Raw genomic sequence first — 19,681 nt, 5'->3', positions numbered from 1 at the left:
CTTAGGAGAGAGTGGTATGTGCGCAAGCAGCTCGATTATTTGATTGACAATTCTGGTCGCCTAGTGATGGACGTTAATTCCGCTTCTGAAGTGGGACTCCTTTACAGACAAGTAAAATGCCCGTTCATCTCAGAAGGTTTCGTGTTGGCATTTAAAAAGTCGTAGTGTAACCTTGCAGACAAACATGCCGTAGGCAAGGCATTTTCAAGGATCTATGACTGCGGTCGATATAACTTCATTGCCTGGCCCTAGCGGTCATATTCGTAATGGGACCATTATTCTGCATTGTGTATTGACATGGAATTTTATGGCGGTTTAAACCTTAAGCACAATTGTAAATTTGTCACATCCCTAATTCAAATGATCTGCATACAAGTGTTGGTGTCGTTTCATCCTACTACGTGTTTGAGGGGATCGGTTGGTGCAAGGCTCTGCACAGGTTTGTCAATGATTCCGCGCAGTCCGACTGCTGTGTAGTCATTGTCGATCTGTCCGACTGCGCAAAATCACTGCTCTACAATGACTACACTACAGTCGGACTGTGGAGTCTGACTGCAGTGTTGTACATCTCAAATACGCGCTTCGTCCTCTTTAGCTGTCGGAGAAGGACATGAGCATGTTGGAGGAGAGGATCAAACGCTCAGCAAAGAAGACCCCAGCCTCCACAGCCCCTACCCCCAAACAGGGGGAGGAGAAGGCTCTGCCTGCTCACTCCAATGCCAGCCTCCTACTGAAGCCCTCCAACAGAGTGCAGCCCCCTATAAAACTCAGGTACGCAACGTTCCCCTCAATTAATCTGTACCAAGAATACTTTACTTATATCTCGAACTGTATTCTCTTCACCCACCTTTTCACTTACATTTTCTACTACCTTATCTGACTGCGTTCCTTTAACATTGAAATAAAATCATTTCACAGAAAGATGAAAGCTTTGAGTGGGTCAATTTAAGTAATACTGGCACAGACATGATTTCAAATGTTTTGCTTTTTTGTCCGCCCTTAACTTATATTCTCCTCCCCCTTCCAGTCAGATCAGTCTGAATACCCTGGTCCAGTCCCAGCAGGCTGAGCCCTCCCATGTTATCCCTGTTGGGGAGTTCCATCTGGACCTGGAGCTGCTGGAGCAGCTGGAGAGTGACCACACCTCTGATGAGCTGCCTGACCTGGTGCAACACCAACTAGATAACCTGCTGGACTCCGTTATCATCCCAGAGCCCAAGTAAGAGGTTACCACACAAACACACCTCTGTCAGCATGCTGCCTGACCTAGTGCAAAATAAACACACAGGTATTCGGACACACCTTCAAATGAGTGGATTCGGCTATTTCAGCCAGTGCCCAACCTCACTAATGCTCCTGTGGCTGAATGGAAGCAAGTCCCAGCAGCAATGTTCCAACATCAAGTGGAAAGCCTTCCCAGAAGAGTGGAGGCTGTTAGAGCAGCAAAGAGGGGACCAACTCCATATTAATGCCCATGATTTTGGAATGAGATGTTTGACGAGCAGGTGTCCACATACTTTTGGTCATGTAGTGTAGCTCATAGCCCAGGTCTGAGTTGATAAACTCTGCAACTCTTGCCCAAGCAAGTAACATACCCATTCACCCACTACATGTCAGAGCCCAAGCACTTCAGCACTGTGCCTCTGTCGTCCTGTGCCTCAGTGATGATGTACTTCCTCCCCAGGCTCCGCCCAGTTCCCGCCAACTTTGATGAGCTGCACGCAGGCCCCTCCTCCACCATCAACCTGGTTATCTCCCAGGTGGCCTCTGGAGATATTAACACTAGCATGCAGGCCCTTGCACAGGTACACACATAGTTCATCTCTCTTCTACAACGCCAATGTCCAACTCCAAAGTGTATTTGTATACACAGATGTGCTATGGTGTGTGTGTGTGCGCCTGGATGAAGCTATACACTCATGAATGCACCCACATGCTCACCTATCTCTCTTCTCCTCATCCTCTCACTCACACAGTTGTATTTCCATTACCTTCTCTCCTCTCCCCCTGTAGATAGACGAGGTGCTTCGTCAGGAGAGCAGGGCGGAGGTGATGGTTGGTCACATAGACCAGTTCCTCATCGCTACCTCCCTCCAGCTCCGTCTGGCCCACAGCACACACATGGCTGACACACGCCTTCCCAAGGAGGACATCTTCAAACTCTACAGCTGTGCCATTGGAAACATGCTTACAGTGAGTACTGGATGAAAGGTGTGTGTTAGGGATGTCATACGATATAAAAATTAATTGCATTAATAGCATGATTTGCTGTAATTGAGAATTCTTAATTTGAGAAATTGTTCATATTTGGCCCTAATTAAACATTTTCCATTGGGTTGTAGGTACAATATACACTATATATGCAAAAGTATGTGGACACCCCTTCAAATGGGTGGATTCGGCTATTTCAGCCACACCCGTTGCTGACGGGAATAAAATCGAGCACACAGCCATGCAGTCTCCATAGACAAACATTGGCAGTAGAATGGCCCGTACTGGAGAGCTCGTGACTTTCAACGTGGCACCGTCATAGGATGCGACCTTTCCAACAAGTCAGTTTGTCAAATTTCTGCCCTGCTAGAGCTGCCCCGGTCAACTGTAAGTGCTGTTATTGTTAAGTGGAAATGTCTAGCAGCAACAACTACTCAGCCACAAAGTGGTAGGCCACACAAGCTCACAGAATGGTACCGCCAAGTGCTGAAGACCATAGCGCGTAAAAATCGTCTGTCCACCGTTGCAACACACTCAGTACAGAGTTCCAAACTGCCTCTGGAAACAACGTCCTCGCAATAGCTGTTCGTCGGCAGCCGCACACAAGCCTAAGATCTCCATGCGCAATGCCAAGCATCGACTGGAGTGGTGTAAAGCTCACTGCCATTGGAATCTGGAGTGATGATTCACGCTTCACCATCTGGCAGTCCGACTGACGAATCTGGGTTTGGCGGATGCCAGGATAACACTTACCTGCCCGACTGCATAGTACCAACTGCACAGAGCCCTGACCTCAACCCCATTGAACACCTTTGGGATGAATTAGAACGCCGACTGCGAACCAGGCCTAATCTCCCAACTTCAGTGCCCGACCTCATAATGTGCTTGTGGCTGAATGGAAGCAAGTCCTTGCAGCAATGTTCCAACATCTAGTGGAAAGCCTTCCCAGAAGAGTGGAGGCTGTTATAGCAGCAAAGGGGGTACCAGCTCCATGTTAATGCACATGATTTTGGAATGAGATGTTCGACGAGCAGGCGTCCACATACATTTGGTCATGTAGTGTATTTTTATTATAGGGGAAGAAAACTAAAACTGTATTCTAAGACATCTCAGCCAGATCTGATAGAAAATATCATACAGCTATTATAGGTTATCCATGTTCTTCAACTTGTACTAGTTACAAGGTCCTACTGTACTACAATTGGAATCATTTGCATAAAGGGTTGAAGGTAGAGGAGGCCTCTCCCTCTTGTTGCTTGGGAGTGGAGCTCTGGTTTTGCACAAGGGGAATTAGTGATTTACTGAAGCCTTGCATCACGACAGGGGTCCTGGCTGCTCTCCCTCATCCAGCCTTCACACGTCCGCATCGGTTATTGCCTGCTTTTGTCTGCCCACTGTATGGCCAAAGGCTCACCCCATGTTGTTCGCATGCTATCCTGCTGTGCTTTGTAGACCTAAGATAAAAACTGGAGAGCACATTGTGTCGGAACACTAATACCAGTTAGATGGAGCTAATTTATTTCATGTGCTGCTTTGACTGCATAGCGTTGTTGTGCACTGCAGAAGCAGCAGTTACACTCTTATTGGGATATTGTGTCTAAGTCTAACTGGAATAATACTTTTTATTGAGTATAAACATTATGCAAGCATCAGTTCTGATTCGTTCATTGTAGTGAGTGTAATTACTTACGTATAACAACCAGGAAAAAACCCACACGTCTGTTGTCATAAAAAAAATGTATGGCCGTGACTGCGAATATGGAGTTTTCGCCCCCACCCCTCCTGATCATTTTTTATATTGCAGATCGTAGCTTCCATCAATGTAATTGTCAGTATAAAAGACACCTGTCCACAGAAGCAATCAATCAGATTCCAAACTCTCCTCCATGGCCAAGATCAAAGAGCTCTCCAAGGATGTCAGGGACAAGATTGTAGACCTACACAAGGCTGGAATGGGCTACAAGACCATCGCCAAGCAGCTTGGTGAGGTGGTGACAACAGTTGGTGCGACTATTCGCAAATGGAAGAAACACAAAAGACCTGTCAATCTCCCTCGGCCTGGGGCTCCATGCAAGATCTCACCTCGTGGAGTTCCAATGATCATGAGAACGGTGAGGAATCAGCCCAGAACTACACAGGAGGATCTTGTCAACGATCTCAAGGCAGCTGGGACCATAGTCACCAAGAAAACAATAGGTAACACACTACGCCGTGAAGGACTGAAATCCTGCAGCGCCCACAAGGGCCCCCTGCTCAAGAAAGCACATATACATGCCCGTCTGAAGTTTGCCAATGAACATCTGAATGATTCAGAGGAGAACTGGGTGAAAGTGTTGTGGTCAGATGAGACCAAAATGGAGCTCTTTGGCATCAACTCAACTCGCCGTGTTTGGAGGAGGAGGAATGCTGCCTATGACCCCAAGAACACCATCCCCACCGTCAAACATGGAGGTGGAAACATTATGCTTTGGGTGTTTTTCTGCTAAGGGGACAGGACAACATCACCGCATCAAAGGGACCATGGGCGGGGCCATGTACCTTCAAATCTTGGGTGAGAACCTCCTTCCTTCAGCCAGGGCATTGAAAATGGGTCGTGGATGGGTATTCCAGCATGACAATGATCCAAAACACACGGCCAAGGCAACAAAGGAGTACATTAACGTCCTGGAGTGGCCTAGCCAGTCTCCAGACCTTAATCCCATAGAAAATCTGTGGAGGGAGCTGAAGGTTCGAGTTGCCAAACGTCAGCCCTGAAACCTTAATGACTTGGAGAAGATCTGCAAAGAGGAGTAGGACAAAATCCCTCCTGAGATGTATGCAAACCTGGTGGCCAACTACAAGAAACGTCTGACCTCTGATTGTCAACAAGGGTTTTGCCACCAAGTACTAAGTCATGTTTTGCAGAGGGGTCAAATACTTATTTCCCTCATTAAAATGCAAATAGATTTATAAAAATTTTTACATGTGTTTTTCTGGATTTTTTTGTTATTCGGTCTCTCACTGTTCAAATAAACCTACCATTAAAATTATAGACTGATAATTTCTTTGTCAGTGGGCAAATGTACAAAATCAGCAGGGGATCAAATACTTTTTTCCCTCACTGTAGCTGTTCCACCTCTGGGCAGCCGAACATGTATTCGGACCGATAACCAGTCTGATAATGGGCAAGTTTGTTTTGCATAGCCCTGTGCACTATTATTCCCTATGTCGTTTGTCACCTACTGCTTTAACCTGCCTACTATTTGTGATGATTATCTTAATAGTATGCTGCCATATCATAGCGAGAGTTGCTGAAAAAGTAACGACCCAATGCTTGTAATGATGAGAAAATAACATTACATCGCTATTTTGCCATTATTTAGCCATGATTAGCTGTTCAGGAGTCTTATGGCTTGGGGGTAGAAGCTGTTAAAAAGCCATTTGGACCTAAACTTGGCGCTTCGGTACCGCTTGCTGTGCGTGGCTGGAGTCTTTGACGATTTTTAGGGCCTTCCTCTGACACCGCCTGGTATAGAGGTCGTGGATGGCAGGAAGCTTGGCCCCAGTGATGTACTGGGCCGTACGCACTACCCTCTAGTGCCTTGCGGTCGGAGGCCGAGCAGTTGCCATACCAGGCGGTGATGCAACCAGTCAGGATGCTCTCGATGGTGCAGCTGTAGAATTTTTTGAGGATCTGAGGACCCATGCCAAATCTTTTCAGTCTCCTGAGAGGTAATAGGCTTTGTCGTGCCCTCTTCACGACTCTCTTGGTGTGTTTGGACCATGATAGTTCGTTGGTGATGTGGACACCAAGGAACTTGAAGCTCTCAACCTGTTCCACTACAGCCTGTCGATGAGAATGGGGGCGTGCTCAGTCCTCTTTTTTTTTTTCCTGTAGTCCACAATCATCTCCTTTGTCTTGATCACGTTGAGGGAGAGGTTGTTATCCTGGCACCACACAGCCAGGTCTCTGACCTCCTCCCTATAGGCTGACTCATCGTTGTCGGTGATCAGGCCTACCACTGTTGTCGTCGGCAAGCTTAATGATGGTGTTGGAGTCGTGCCTGGCCATGTAGTCATGGGTGAACAGGGAGTACGGGAGGGGACTGAGCACGCACCCCTGAGGGGCCCCCGTGTTTAGGATCAGCGTGGCAGATGTGTTACCTACCCTATAGTAGAATAGTTTACCTACTTACATAGTCAGCTTGTGTGTTCTATGCAAGATAAATAATCCTCTAGAGGCGCATTCAAGTTGCGAGAGCCATGGGGAGGGAAACGTATTCTGACAAGCAGGGGAAACAACTCTTAATGCATTCGCAGGAAAACACTTCAAAGCAGTTTGGACTTTTGTTAAAAAGAGGGAGGTCCCAGTTTTCCATTGCTGACTTATTTATTTACTCCTTCAATTGTGCGAGTGGCATTGTTTTACGAATGCAGTTAGAATTGGAGTTTCATGCATGGTTTAGACTTAGAGAGATTGTAGTTGAGTGGGCAGCAGTTATGTACGAAAAGAAAAATCCTGCACATGTGGAGAAATCTCTCATTAGCTATGGCAAGAAAATCCGGAACCGCAGCCACTCAGTATTTTTATCTCAATACATGTTTTATTAAACTGCAACATGGATAGCTACAACCATGTTTGTGAAATTCATGGATATTTAAATCATTGCCCATTCCTGTTTTTTGTTTTGTTTAGTTCATCTTTAAGATTCAGAAATTGGTCTGTTTAGGTCTTTCACATAGACTTAAAGCGATTGTAGTTGAGTAATTTGGACTGTGTTCAGCCACACAGTACACTGCTTTTAAGATGATTGAGAGTAAGACTAAAACAACTTATTCACACCTTATTTCCATCAGGGGCTGTTAATATAATAGTGTACATTATACCTTATCTCCCTAGTTGTTTGGTGTGGCACGGCTGGCGAGGGAAGCCTCCATGGGGGTGCTAAAGGACCTGGTCCAGGGTCTGGTGACAGTTCTGCTGGACCCCCGGATAGAGGAGAGCCAGGATGGACAACAGCTCATCCGCTCTGTTAACATGCTGCTGAGACGACTCTTCGAGGGCTCAGACCAGACCAACATACTCAGGTGTGTGTGTATGTGTCAGTGGAGGAAGGGGAGGACAATCCTACTCGGTGAATTTCATAAAAATAGTGAAACATTAAAGTTATCCTTTTTAGTTAAAACGACTAAATATATTAATGTATATTATTAACTACAAATAACTGATTTAAAAAAACTGTTTTGCAATGACGGTCTACAGTAGCCTCAACTGCACCCTCTAGGGTAGCACCATGGTGTAGCTGGAGGACAGATAGTTTCCGTCCTCTGGGTACATTGACTTCAATACAAAACCTAGGAGGCTCATGGTTCTCACACTCTTCCATAGACTTACACAGTGATTTATGACGACTTCCGGAGGATGTCCTCCAACCTCAGAGCTCTTGCAGTATGAACTGACACGTTGTCTATCCAATCAAATGATCAGAGAATGTATCTAAACTCAGCAAAAAAAGAAACAACCCTGTCTTTCAAAGATGATTTGTAAAAATCCAAATAACTTCACAGATCTTCTTCATTGTAAAGGGTTTAAACACTGTTTCCCATGCTTGTTCAATGAACCATAAACAATTAATGAACATGCACCTGTGGAACGGTCATTAAGACACTAACAGCTTACAGACGGTAGGCAATTAAGGTCAGAGTTATGAAAACTTAGGACACTAAAGAGGCCTTTCTACTGACTTTGAAAAACACAAAAAAAAAAAAGATGCCCAGGGTCCCTGCTCATCTGCGTGAACGTGCCTTAGGCATGCTGCAAGGAGGCATGTGGACTGCAGATGTTGCCAGGGCAATAAATGGCAATGTCCGTACTGTGAGATGCCTAAGACAGCACTACAGAGAGACAGGACGGACAGCTGATTGTCCTCACCGTGACAGACCACGTGTAACACCTGCACAGGATGGGTACATCCGAACATCACACCTGCGGGACAGGTACAGGATGGCAACAACAACTGCCCGAGTTACACCAGGAATGCACAATCCCTCCATCAGTGCTCAGACTGTCGGCAATAGGCTGAGCGAGGCTGGACTGAGGGCTTTTAGGCCTGTTGTAAGGCAGGTCCTCACCAGACAACACCGGCAACAACGTCGCCTATGGGCACAAACCCACCATCGCTGGACCAGACAGGACTGGCAAAAAGTGCTCTTCACTGACGAGTCACGGTTTTGTCTCACCAGGGGTGATGGTCGGATTTGCGTTAATCGTCGAAGGAATGAGCGTTACACCGAGGCCTGTTCTCTGGAGCGGGATCGATTTGGAGGTGGAGGGTCCGTCATGGTCTGGGGCGGTGTATCATCCTGATATGACCCTCCAGCGTGACAATGCCACCAGCCATATTGCTCGTTCTGTGTGTGATTTCCTGCAAGACAGGAATGTCAGTGTTCTGCCATGGCCAGCGAAGAGCCCTGATCTCAATTCCATTGAGCGCATTTTTGGGACCTGTTGGATCGGAGGGTGAGGGCTAGGGCCATTCCCCCCGAAATGTCAGGGAACTTGCAGATGCCTTGGTGGAAAAGTGGGGTAACATCTTACAGCAAGAACTGGCAAATCTGGTGCAGTCCATGAGGAGGAGATGCACTGCAGTACTTAATGCAGATGGTGGCCACACCAGATACTGTTAATTTTGACCCCCCCTTTGTTCAGGGACACATTATTCCATTTCTGTTAGTCACATGTCTGTGGAACTTGTTCAGTTTGTCAGTTGTTGAATCTTATGTTCATACATATATTTACACATGTTAAGTTTGCTGAAAATAAACGCATTTGACAGTGAGAGGACGTTTCTATTTTTGTTGAGTTTATTACTGAAGGCATAAGCTACAGCTAGCTAAGTGTGGTGAGTAGTTGACTCAAAGAGGGCAAGACAATAGTTGTTTTTAACAAATTAATTTATTCAAATATTAAGGACAAGCAGCTGCAAGAGCTAGCTATATTTTGTATTTTCTTTCCTTCGTTAATTTGGCCTACTCAACAACCTGACTCTGAAAGGAATGATATACAGTACCAGTCAAAAGTTTGGACAGGGTTTTTCTTTATTTTTACTATTTTCTACATTGTAGAATAATAGTGAAGACTTCAAAACTATGAAATAACACATTGAATCATGTAGTAACCAAAAAAGTGTTAAACAAATCAAAATTTATTTTATATTTGAGATTCTTCAAATAGCCACCCCTTGCCTTGATGACAGCTTTGCACACTCTTGGCATTCTCTCAACCAGCTTCATGAGGTAGTCTCCTGGAATGCATTTCAATTTACAGGTGTGCCGCCTTAAAAGTTAATTTGTGGAATTTCTTTCCTCCTTTATGTGTTTGAGCCAATCAGTTGTGTTGTGACAAGGTAGGGGTGGTATACAGAAGATTGCCCTATTTGGTAAAAGACCAAGTCCATATTATGGCTTGAACAGCTCAAATAAGCAAAGATAAACGTCAGTCCATCATTACTTTAAGACATGAAGGTCAGTCAATCTGGAACATTTCAAGAACTTTGAAAGTTTCTTCAAGTGCAGTCGCAAAAACCATCAAGCGCTGAAACTGGCTGATGAAACTGGCTCTCATGAGGACCACCACAGGAAAGGAAGACCCAGAGTTACCTCTGCTGCAGACGATAAGTTCATTAGTTACCAGCCTCAGAAATTGCAGCCCAAATATATGCTTCAGAGTTCAAGTAACAGACACAACTCAACATCAACTGTTTAGAGGAGACTGCGTGAATCAGGCCTTCATGGTCGAATTGCTGCAAAGAAACCACTACTAAAGGACACCAATAAGAAGACGCTTGGGCCTTGAAACACGAGCAATGAACCTTAGACCGGTGGAAATCTGTCCTTTTGGTCTGATGAGTCTTGATTTTTGGTTCCAACCGCCGTGTCTTTGTTATACGCAGAGTAGGTGAACGGATAATCTCAGAATGTGTGGTTCCCACCGTGAAGCATGGAGGAGGTGGTGTGGGGGTGCTTTGCTGGTGACACTGTCTCTGATTTATTTAGAATTCAAGGCACACTTAACCAGCATGGCTACCACAGCATTCTGCAGCGATACGCCATCCCATCTGGTTTGCGCTTAGTGGGACTATCATTTGTTTTTCAACAGGACAATGACCCAGCACACCTCCAGGCTGTGGAAGGGCTATTTAACCAAGAAGGAGAGCAATGGAGTGCCACATCAGATGACCTGGCCTCCACAATCACCCAACCTCAACCCAATTGAGATGGTTTGGGATGAGTCGGACGGCAGAGTGAAGGAAAAGCAGCCAACAAGTGCTCAGCATATGTGGGAACTCCTTCAAGACTGTTGGAAAAGCATGGTTGAGAGAATGCCAAGAATGTTTAAAGCTGTCATCAAGGCAAAGGGTGGCTACTTTGAAGAATCTAAAATATATTTTGATTTGTTTAACACTTTTTTGGTTACTACATGATTCCATGTGTTATTTAATAGTTTTGATGTCCTCACTATTATTCTACAATGTAGAAAATAATAAAAATAAAGAAAAACCCTTGAATGAGTAGGTGTTTCCAATCTTTTAACTGGTACTGCATATGTTAGCTTGCTATCAAGCACTGTAACTTCCAAGTCAAGGTTAGCTTCCGGTTGTATTAATTATTGTCACCTGGGCTGGCCAGTGTAACTGCTTAACTACTTGCTCTACACTGTATTGCGTGATTGTACACAGATTGGATTGTGGGTTTACTAACACGTTTAGTTCTAGTTTGTTGGCTAACAATATGGTGACAACAATTTAGGCTGGTTAGCCATTATGATATGAAGGTTTGGCTTGGATAGGTTTTTGCGACTGGTCAGACGGTTTATTTTAGATTTGTTGTGTTGTGCACTGAAGTCCACAAGTGAAGGGAAAAGGTGAGGAGGAAAGCGCGTAGATGCAAGAAGTAATTATACAATAAGCAAAGTGATAATGCTGGATGTGGCTGCTATGGAAGTGAACTATGTGTGCGGGTGATCAGAGGTGTATTCATTCCGTCGATTCTATAGCTAAACGGAAACAAACAAAATGTGAATTTGTCCAATAAAAACTATTGTTTTGCAACTGTTTGAACAAATGATTACACCTCAGATCAGCTAGATGCAGGCAAGCGTGTTCAAGGCGGTATTGAATGTGTCACTGTCGGTCACCTTGACTACACCAATTTGTCTCTCGACCTGTGAACCTACGTTATAAAATTTCATTTGTAGGCTAGGTTGTAGCAATCTCTTGATTGGTTTAGGGCAAATTTGAGAATGATGTAGTAGCCTAAACCTATCGCTGTTACTTTGAGCTGGGTGAATCGAATATGAATGACAGTCATCCAATATGCTGTAATGGAAATAAGGCCATGGTCCCCCCCCAAAAAAAATGGTCCTCCCTAATCTTGAACGGCACCAAATGCTCTGTGTGTACTGTACACTGGAGAAAGCAGACCTGTAAGCATCAAATAATTGTATTAGTTTATTCATTTGTATGATGTAGAATTGGAGAGGACTGATCAGATGGTCTTCTAGCAGGTACTGTTATGTTTATTAATGTGCTGTCACCGCTTTTTCTCCAGTGCTCTTCTGGTGCTACTGCAGGACAGTCTCCTGTCCTCCGCTTGCTCCCCCAAATTCTCTGAACTCATCATGAAGGTAAAAATGTTTGGTCCAATTTGTGAAAAACATTATTTGTTTTTTTGTCCACTGTCCTGTGTTTCAAGTTATTGTCACGTGCACTAGTACATTGAAATGCCTTTCTTGCTTGCTCTTTCCCAACAATGCAGTAATCAAATATCAGTAGTACTATAAAAAATTAAGTCAAGTAGAACAAAAAAACAGGGTCAGTTCCAGGGTCAGTGCCAATACCGTATTTACAATGTGCAGGGATACTGGAGTGGCAGGGTAGATATGTATAGGGGTATGCGCGCACAACTCAATTCAGTTTTAGGAAGGTGTTCTTAATGTTTTGTATACTCAGTGTATGATAAACAGAGTAGCAGCAGTGTATATGATGATTGTATGTCAGTGTGTGTGAGTAAATTAAGTGTGTGTGAAAAGAGTGCAAAAATGAAATGGAAAGGTCAATGTAGCTATTTAGCAGTCTTATGGCTTGAGGATAGAAGCTGTTCAGGGGTCTATTGGTGTCAGACTTGATTCTCCGGTACCGCTTGCTGTGTGGAAGCTGAGAGAACAGGCTATGGCTTGGGTGGCTGGAGTCTTTAACAATTTTCTGGGCCTTCCTTTCACACCTCCTGATATAGAGGTCCTGGATGGCAGGGAGGTCAGTCCCAGTGATGTACTTGGTGGTGCGGACAGCCCAGCACATCACTGGGGCCGAGCTCCCTGCCATCAAGGACCTGTGTATGTAATCTAAACCTCTCTCTGTCTCTCTGTCTCTGTCTCTCTGTCTCTGTCTCTGTCTCTGTCTCTGTCTCTGTCTCTGTCTCTGTAGTGTCTGTGGCGTATGATCAGGTTCCTGCCTGATACCATAAACCGTCTTAATCTGGACAAGATCCTGCTGGATGTGCACAACTTCATGAAGCTCTTCCCCAAAGACCGCCTACGGCAGCTCAAGACTGACACGCCCCACCGCACGCTCAAAACTCTGCTACACACACTCTGCCGCCTGGCAGGGCCCACGGTGGGAACACACACACACCATTAGATTCCCCTTTGCATCCTCATACACACTCTCAATCTATCTAAAAGTATGTGGACACCCTTTCAAATTACTGGATTCGGCTATTTCAGCCACACCTGTTGCTGACAGGTGTATAAAATCGAGCACATGGCCATGCAATCTCCATAGACAAACATTGGCAGTAGAATGGCCTTACTGAAGAGCTCCGTGACTTTCAATGTGGCACCGTCATAGAATGCCACCTTTCCAACAAGTCAGTTCATCAAATTTCTGCCCAGCTAGAGCTGCCCCGGTCAACTGTAAGTGCTGCCGTTGTGAAGTATAAACGTCTAGGTGCAACAACTGCTCAGCTGCAAAGTGGCAGGCCACACAAGCTCACAGAACAGAAACGCTGAAGCGCGTAGCGCATAAAAATCGTCTGTCCTCGGTTGCAACACTCTCTACCGAGTTCCAAACTGCCTCTGGAAGCAACGTCAGCACAATAACTGTTTGTCGGGAGCTTCATGAAATGGGTTTCCATGGCCGAGCAGCTGCACACAAGCCTAAGATCACCATGCGCAATGCCAAGCGTTGGCTGGAGTGGTGTAAAGCTTGCCGCCATTGGACTGTGGAGCAGTGGAAACGCGTTCTCTGGAGTGATGAATCGCGCTTCATCATCTGGCAGTCCGACGAACAAATATGTGTTTGGCGGATGCCAAGAGAACGCAAACTGCCCCAATGCATAGTGCCAACAGTGTTTTTCATGGTTCGGGCTAGTTCCAGTGACGTGAAATCTTAACACTACAGCATACATTGACAATCTAGACAATTCTGTGCGTCCAACTTTGTGGCAACAGTTTGGGGAAGGCCATTTCCTGTTTCAGCATGACAATGCTTCTGGGCACAAAGCGAGGTCCATACAGAAATGGTTTGTCAAGATTGGTGCGGAAGAATTTGACTGGCCTGCATAGAGCCCTTACCGCAATTCCATTGAACACCTTTGGGATAAATTGGAACGCCGACTGCGAACCAGGCCTAATCGCCCGTCAGTGCCCGACCTCACTAATGCTCCTGTGGCTGAATGGAAACAAGTCCCCGCAGCAATATTCCAACATCTAGTGGAAAGCCTTCCCAGAAGAGTGGAGACTGTTATAGGAAAAAAGGGGGTACCAACGCCATATTAATGCCCATGATTTTGGAATGAGATGTTCGACGAGCAGGTGTCCACATACTTTTGGTCATGTAGTGTAATTTGCTTATTTAAACACCATTGGATTCTCCTTTGCTCCTCATAATTTGCTTATTTTATATTTCTGTGCCTTACACCCAACCACACTGGGCGTGTTGCGAGCGTTGCAAAATAATTTAACGTGTACATGTTATTCATTACATGTACACTGCTTGCGCGTGTCAACGACCGTCAGTTGCAAAATGCTAAAATAGAACTTGGTTCTATTTGAGACACTCGGCACAGCCTGTTCCATCTACTCATTGGTTTTCACGTTGGGGCTTGGAAGATGACCGAGGAGAGATTTATCAAAGATAACAAACTAGGTTTCCCCTTTTATCTGTGGCTTAATCGTCAGATTAGAGAAACGCATGATTTTGTATGACTCTGGGTCAAAGTATACAAAGATCCGGCCACCAAAAAAAGGACCATATGCATTTCAGGTAAAATAACACCCCACTGTTAATTTCCCAGGACACAAACTAGCTAGCTAAATGTCCATTAACGTTTCATGTGTTTCTCCAGCTGCCCCCAAATTAATATAATTGATTCACAGTTGGTGTAGATATTTTAACCTCTGTATCATTATCACGTCTGGTGTGGGTGGACAAAATCAACATAAACATGATGGTGCACACGCAGCCAGTTTACTCAGGTTGTTGGCTTTCATGACAGACCCATTATGTCATGATTATATGCATGTTCACTGACTTGGCGTGATACATTTACTAAAACTTGATTTAAACATTAATCCCAATAGTTTTTGTTTGTTTTGAGTATTTGTCTTTTCCACAAACAGATCCTGGATCACCTGTCACTTATCGAGGACAAGAGTGAGTCTGAGTTGGAGGCTCATCTGAAGAAGGTTGTCAAGTCTGCCAAGACGGAAAGAGAGACTGCACACACGGTACACTCCTACACATCTAGTTTGTTCACAGGGGCTTGGTTTCCCTCATGACAGAAATGGTTCTACATTTCCATCAAAGACACTCAATGCTGCTTGTTACTGAGTATAAAGCCTCATTATATATTATATCTGTTGTCTCCTAAAAGGTTCACAAATCAAAGGATGCAGAGGTGTTGGGGGAGATCTTCAAAAATATATCTTCCAAGGAGAACAGCAAAGAGGTGAGGTTCAGATTCCATGTAATTACTGTCAGACAATCTAACCCTAGAACATAATCTACAAAATATGGGCCTTAGGTTAGGGATGAGAGGTTTGGCATCAGCCGTGTGTGTGAGCGGGTCTTCCTACCCAGTGTGATGGGTCTGGGTTTTTCCATGCTCTGCCATAGTGTTTCCCTGACAGCATGACTCTCTTTAATTGTGTGTGTGTAGGGTCTGTCTAAGCTGTGGGAGTTTAAGCAGAGACACCCTGAGGTGGACCTTGCCTCCCACCTGAAGAAGCTGCCACAGACCTTTCAGACCTTTGTAGAACACAGCCTGAACACACTCTGCACAGAGAGAGGAGACAAGGCCAGGATACCATCCCCCACCACAGGTACACACACAACCGTCCCCTGTAGCTCAGTTGGTAGAGCATGGCGCTTGCAACGCCAGGGTTGTGGGTTCGTTTCCCACGGGGGGCCAGTATGAAAATGTATGCACTCACTTAACTGTAAGTCGCTCTGGATAAGAGCGTCTGCTAAATGACAGAAAAAACAACAGAGGGGAGGCATAGAGGATACAGCCCCTCACAACAGGTGCACACAAATGCTTCTCAACACCACCTGTTCTAACCTATTATTTATCCTTATTAGGTGTGGGTCTGGACCCTACTCCTGGCAGAGAGGAGCTCAGACCCTCAGTCTACCAGGAGAGACTCAAGATACTCCGACAGCTGCACGGCCTGGAGAACGACAAGGTACAGTATTTGCAGGAAGGGATACAAATTTTGGTCAATTTTGCTGCCGACTAACCAACCCCCATTAACTGGTGAATTCTTTAGTCTAAGACGTTGGGGGAGGCGGGGTTGCTAAGCTGACATGTAGTTGTTTTAAGATGGTCGTACTATGAATCATTTAGCTATTTGATTTAGAATTGTATTTATAATAATATGCCATTTAGCAGACGCTTTTATCCAAAGTGACTTAGTCATGTGTGCATACATTTTTAGGTATAGGTGGTCCCGGGGATCGAACCCACTACCCTGGCGTTATAAGCGCCATGCTTTACCAATTGAGCTACAGAGGACCACGATATTGGTTTTTGGCCTTTACAACTAAAGCCCAAAGAAACGCATTCAACACATTCATAAGTGGCAAAAAGGACACAAAAAACTGTATAATAAGAAGCAAGGTGTCTGTCCTAAATCTAGTAGATAGATTTTAAAAATTAAAAAAAATATATATATTTTTTTTAAATCTGGAAATATATTTTTTTACACATTTAACCCCTTTTTTTGGCTAGGCATAAAATACCTTCATACTTCCATTAGTTTTTTAAAACCGGTACCGGTTACCTTCAGACGAGTCCCGTGACACTTGTGGGGGTCGTAGATCAAAACCGAGAACACCATGTTTGTGAGAATCTCCCCTTTCCATAGAGTGGTCATAATAGTTTTTATGTCAAACCGTTCGTTTTTGTACAGACGTTTTTTTAAGAAGACCAATTTTCGGGATGTCTCATGGTCTGACAAACACCGCTCTTGGCTCTGCCAGCTTTCACCGCAGATGCAGAAGGCGGAGGTGGTGGGTTGAGACGCATCCAATGCAAAAAAAATCCTTAAACTGATGTGTCCTGAGTGGCGCAGTGGTCTAAGGCACTGCATCGCAGTGCTAACTGTGCCACTAGAGATCCTGGTTCGAATCCAGGCTCTGTTGCAGCCGGCCTCGACCGGGAGACTCATGGGCGGCGCACAATTGGCCCAGCGTCGTCCAGGGTAGGGGAAGGAATGGCCGGCAGGGATGTAGCTCAGTTGATAGAGCATGGCGTTTGCAACGCCAGGGTTGTGGGTTCGATTCCCACGGGGGGCCAGTATAAAAATAAATAAATACATGTATTCACTAACTGTAAGTCGCTCTGGATAAGAGCGTCTGCTAAATGACTAAAATGTAAATGTAATTTTTATGGATTTTATTTAGTTATGTAACTTAGAACAACTCTAGGGGTTTACAACCGAATAAACTCGTTCCAACTAGTAAAATGACGTGACCCACAGAAAATACTAATGCATGCGTACAAGGAACTTACATGTTTTATTAAGAGCTGAAACATGACAATAGCAAGCCTATCATCACAGTCAAGAGGCTATATTATTGAACATTCATTCAACTACTGAAATGAAATAGCCAATGTAAAAGAAATTGGGGGGGAATTAGTCGCTTACAGTAGTAGGCTATCCCATCCAACTTTAGCCTATTGGCAAATTTTACACAATCAGCTTTTCCAACAACTGGCAAAAATATTGTAGCATAAAACAAATGAATGTAACGGGGGTGTGAGTTGTCTATTTTCAGAGTGACAACGTTGTCGGTCTTATACCGTATTGCCTATGCACTGGAATGGCGAATGGACATCCCGTGGTTCCTTTTTAATATAAGCCATGCCAGATAAGCTACTCAGGTTATAAAACAGTGCAATCTGCTTGATATTACAAGTTGAGAAATAAATATAGTAGCAATGGAAAGCAGTGATCCCCCTTTTTTTAATGGTGACCATCAAAACTGTTTTCTCACGCGATTGCATTTAGAAATGTTGCGCAAGGACCAGGCTTAAATAGCAACCAGCTATTTGAGGAGCTGCGAGCTCTCGCTGCTGACCAGGTGATGTTCCGCTTAAACTTTGCTCAGTATGCGGTGGGTGTGTGATAATTAAAATATATAGCGAATTATACAAATACACACGCTTATTTAATGTTACTACATTATTCAAATTCACCTATAATCCGACAAGCATGACTGGTTACTTGTATTTAGGCGGTTTACAGTTAACAATTAACATCCCTATTTGCAAGCAACATCCCCTCTGACCAATTGACGACAGATTTTCATGCGAATAATTTTGAATCCTCAAAGGAAATATCAGCATTTTCCCACCAGTGGTATGTTTCCACCAAATGGATTTGTTGCAGATAAAAATCAGTGTGTGATGATGTAGTGCACACAATGTACTTTTTCGCTTAAATTTTCATGTACCGAATAAAAATCTGAAGTTCAATGTGTTTCCATCGCATTTTCAACTCTACCGATTTTAGTTTTGTCACAAACTGTTGCATTAAATAGCAAATGTTCCTGCTCTGGTCTTGGCACCTGCGTTCTAGCCAACAGCTCGCAGGTAGTGCGGGTAGGCTGTGCGGATTGGCTAGTCTACATGAGATTATTATGGATAAGAGCGAGAATATTTTTTATTTGTCAAGCATCGATCATGTCACCAGAATAAGACCCTTGATTTAATGGAAAACAGCATCAAGCTCATCACTGTGCACTTTCACCACCCTGTGGAGTTCATCATCATCATCATTTACTTAATCCGTAGTTTAATTTGAACTGCATGGATTTCTGAGTCATAGTGGGAGGACCACACCATATCATCGCGTGACTCCACATTTACTTCGATATAATGGTTATTTTATCAATATTTGCGTATAAAGGCATTTCCACTGCCATTTACCGCGTACTTTAATTTGACTGACACAAAAAGACCCCACCATGACGAACAACCAAATCATCATGACTTTACTCGCATAAAAACTGTGGATGGAAATCTGGTTACTGAATCATATTTTTTGTTCTAGTAGTTTGATTGTTGCTGTGATTTACTTTCTCTCCTTTATCCCCTCTCCTGTGTAGCCCCAGCAGAGGGAGGATGAGGATGAGCGCGCCGCTCTTCTCTCCATGACCCCCCCCTCCTCTATGGTCGTGCTCCAGAGCAAAATGTCCCAGATCCTCCACAACCGCCAATCACAGGACCAGGCCCGCCCACAGAGCCCCTCCCGGCCCGCTAACCCTGACTCCGCCTCCACGGGCAACCTAGCCGACCTCATGAAGAGACTACAGAAGATCAAGGGCAACCAACAATGAATTAGCTGGGTGCCTGGGACGGTTTCTGCTCTTGCCAACTCCTTATGAAATTTTCATGACAAACATCACGTTTGGCTTGATGATGACAAAATAGTTCAATAAGGGTGCAATCGTCAAAAACCAAATGGCTGCTCTCTTTCTCATGGGATGCTGGTGGCGTAAAGGACAAATGCACATAGTATAAATGGAGTGTTTGAGAGGTGTATGCAATCAGTCATTCCCGATGAAGTTGAGGGGTGTGTGATGTAATGTTTGTATGGATTATACATGTTTTGTATTATATAAATAAAGTTTGACATATCTTGAATTGTTCTTCATGTACAAGGCTGAAAATGGTAGGGTGAAGGGTCCAGTTCCTCATTGAAGACCCCCTGATGCTATGTTGGGGGGTTGTAGCAAGAGATCTTACATGTTCAGCTGCATTTGACCACATTCTTAGTTCTTTCATAAGCGCCATCAGAGCGCGCAGTGGGCAATTCCAAAATAATTATGTGCATAGGAATTTGAATGTCTCAATTTTAGTTGTGAATGGATCAACTTGGGCGACGGACAAATGATCGGCCTTTAGGCAACAGTGGGGTTTGTGCATC

At 44.5% G+C, this 19,681-nt stretch overlaps 1 protein-coding gene across 2 annotated transcripts in view; it reads left to right on the top strand.

Moving 5' to 3' along the window:
• Positions 1–19,398, top strand: part of LOC121579070 (cytoskeleton-associated protein 5) — a 69,162-nt gene extending 49,764 nt beyond the window's left edge. For both annotated transcript variants that reach the window (XM_041893337.2, XM_041893336.2), the window contains exons 32-43: positions 596–771; positions 1,028–1,219; positions 1,685–1,805; positions 2,014–2,193; positions 7,091–7,278; positions 11,800–11,875; positions 12,675–12,863; positions 14,870–14,977; positions 15,124–15,198; positions 15,409–15,571; positions 15,831–15,934; positions 18,861–19,398. In XM_041893337.2, the coding sequence (XP_041749271.2) occupies positions 596–771; positions 1,028–1,219; positions 1,685–1,805; positions 2,014–2,193; positions 7,091–7,278; positions 11,800–11,875; positions 12,675–12,863; positions 14,870–14,977; positions 15,124–15,198; positions 15,409–15,571; positions 15,831–15,934; positions 18,861–19,091 (1,803 nt within the window). In that variant the 3' untranslated portion in view covers positions 19,092–19,398. The remainder of the gene's footprint in view (positions 1–595; positions 772–1,027; positions 1,220–1,684; positions 1,806–2,013; positions 2,194–7,090; positions 7,279–11,799; positions 11,876–12,674; positions 12,864–14,869; positions 14,978–15,123; positions 15,199–15,408; positions 15,572–15,830; positions 15,935–18,860) is intronic.
• Positions 19,399–19,681: the final 283 nt, after the last annotated feature.

Source organism: Coregonus clupeaformis, chromosome 3 (assembly GCF_020615455.1).
Source record: "Coregonus clupeaformis isolate EN_2021a chromosome 3, ASM2061545v1, whole genome shotgun sequence".
NCBI lineage: Eukaryota > Metazoa > Chordata > Actinopteri > Salmoniformes > Salmonidae > Coregonus > Coregonus clupeaformis.
The sequence above is the reverse complement of the archived record's forward strand: the minus strand, read 5'-3'. Positions and strand labels throughout refer to the sequence as shown.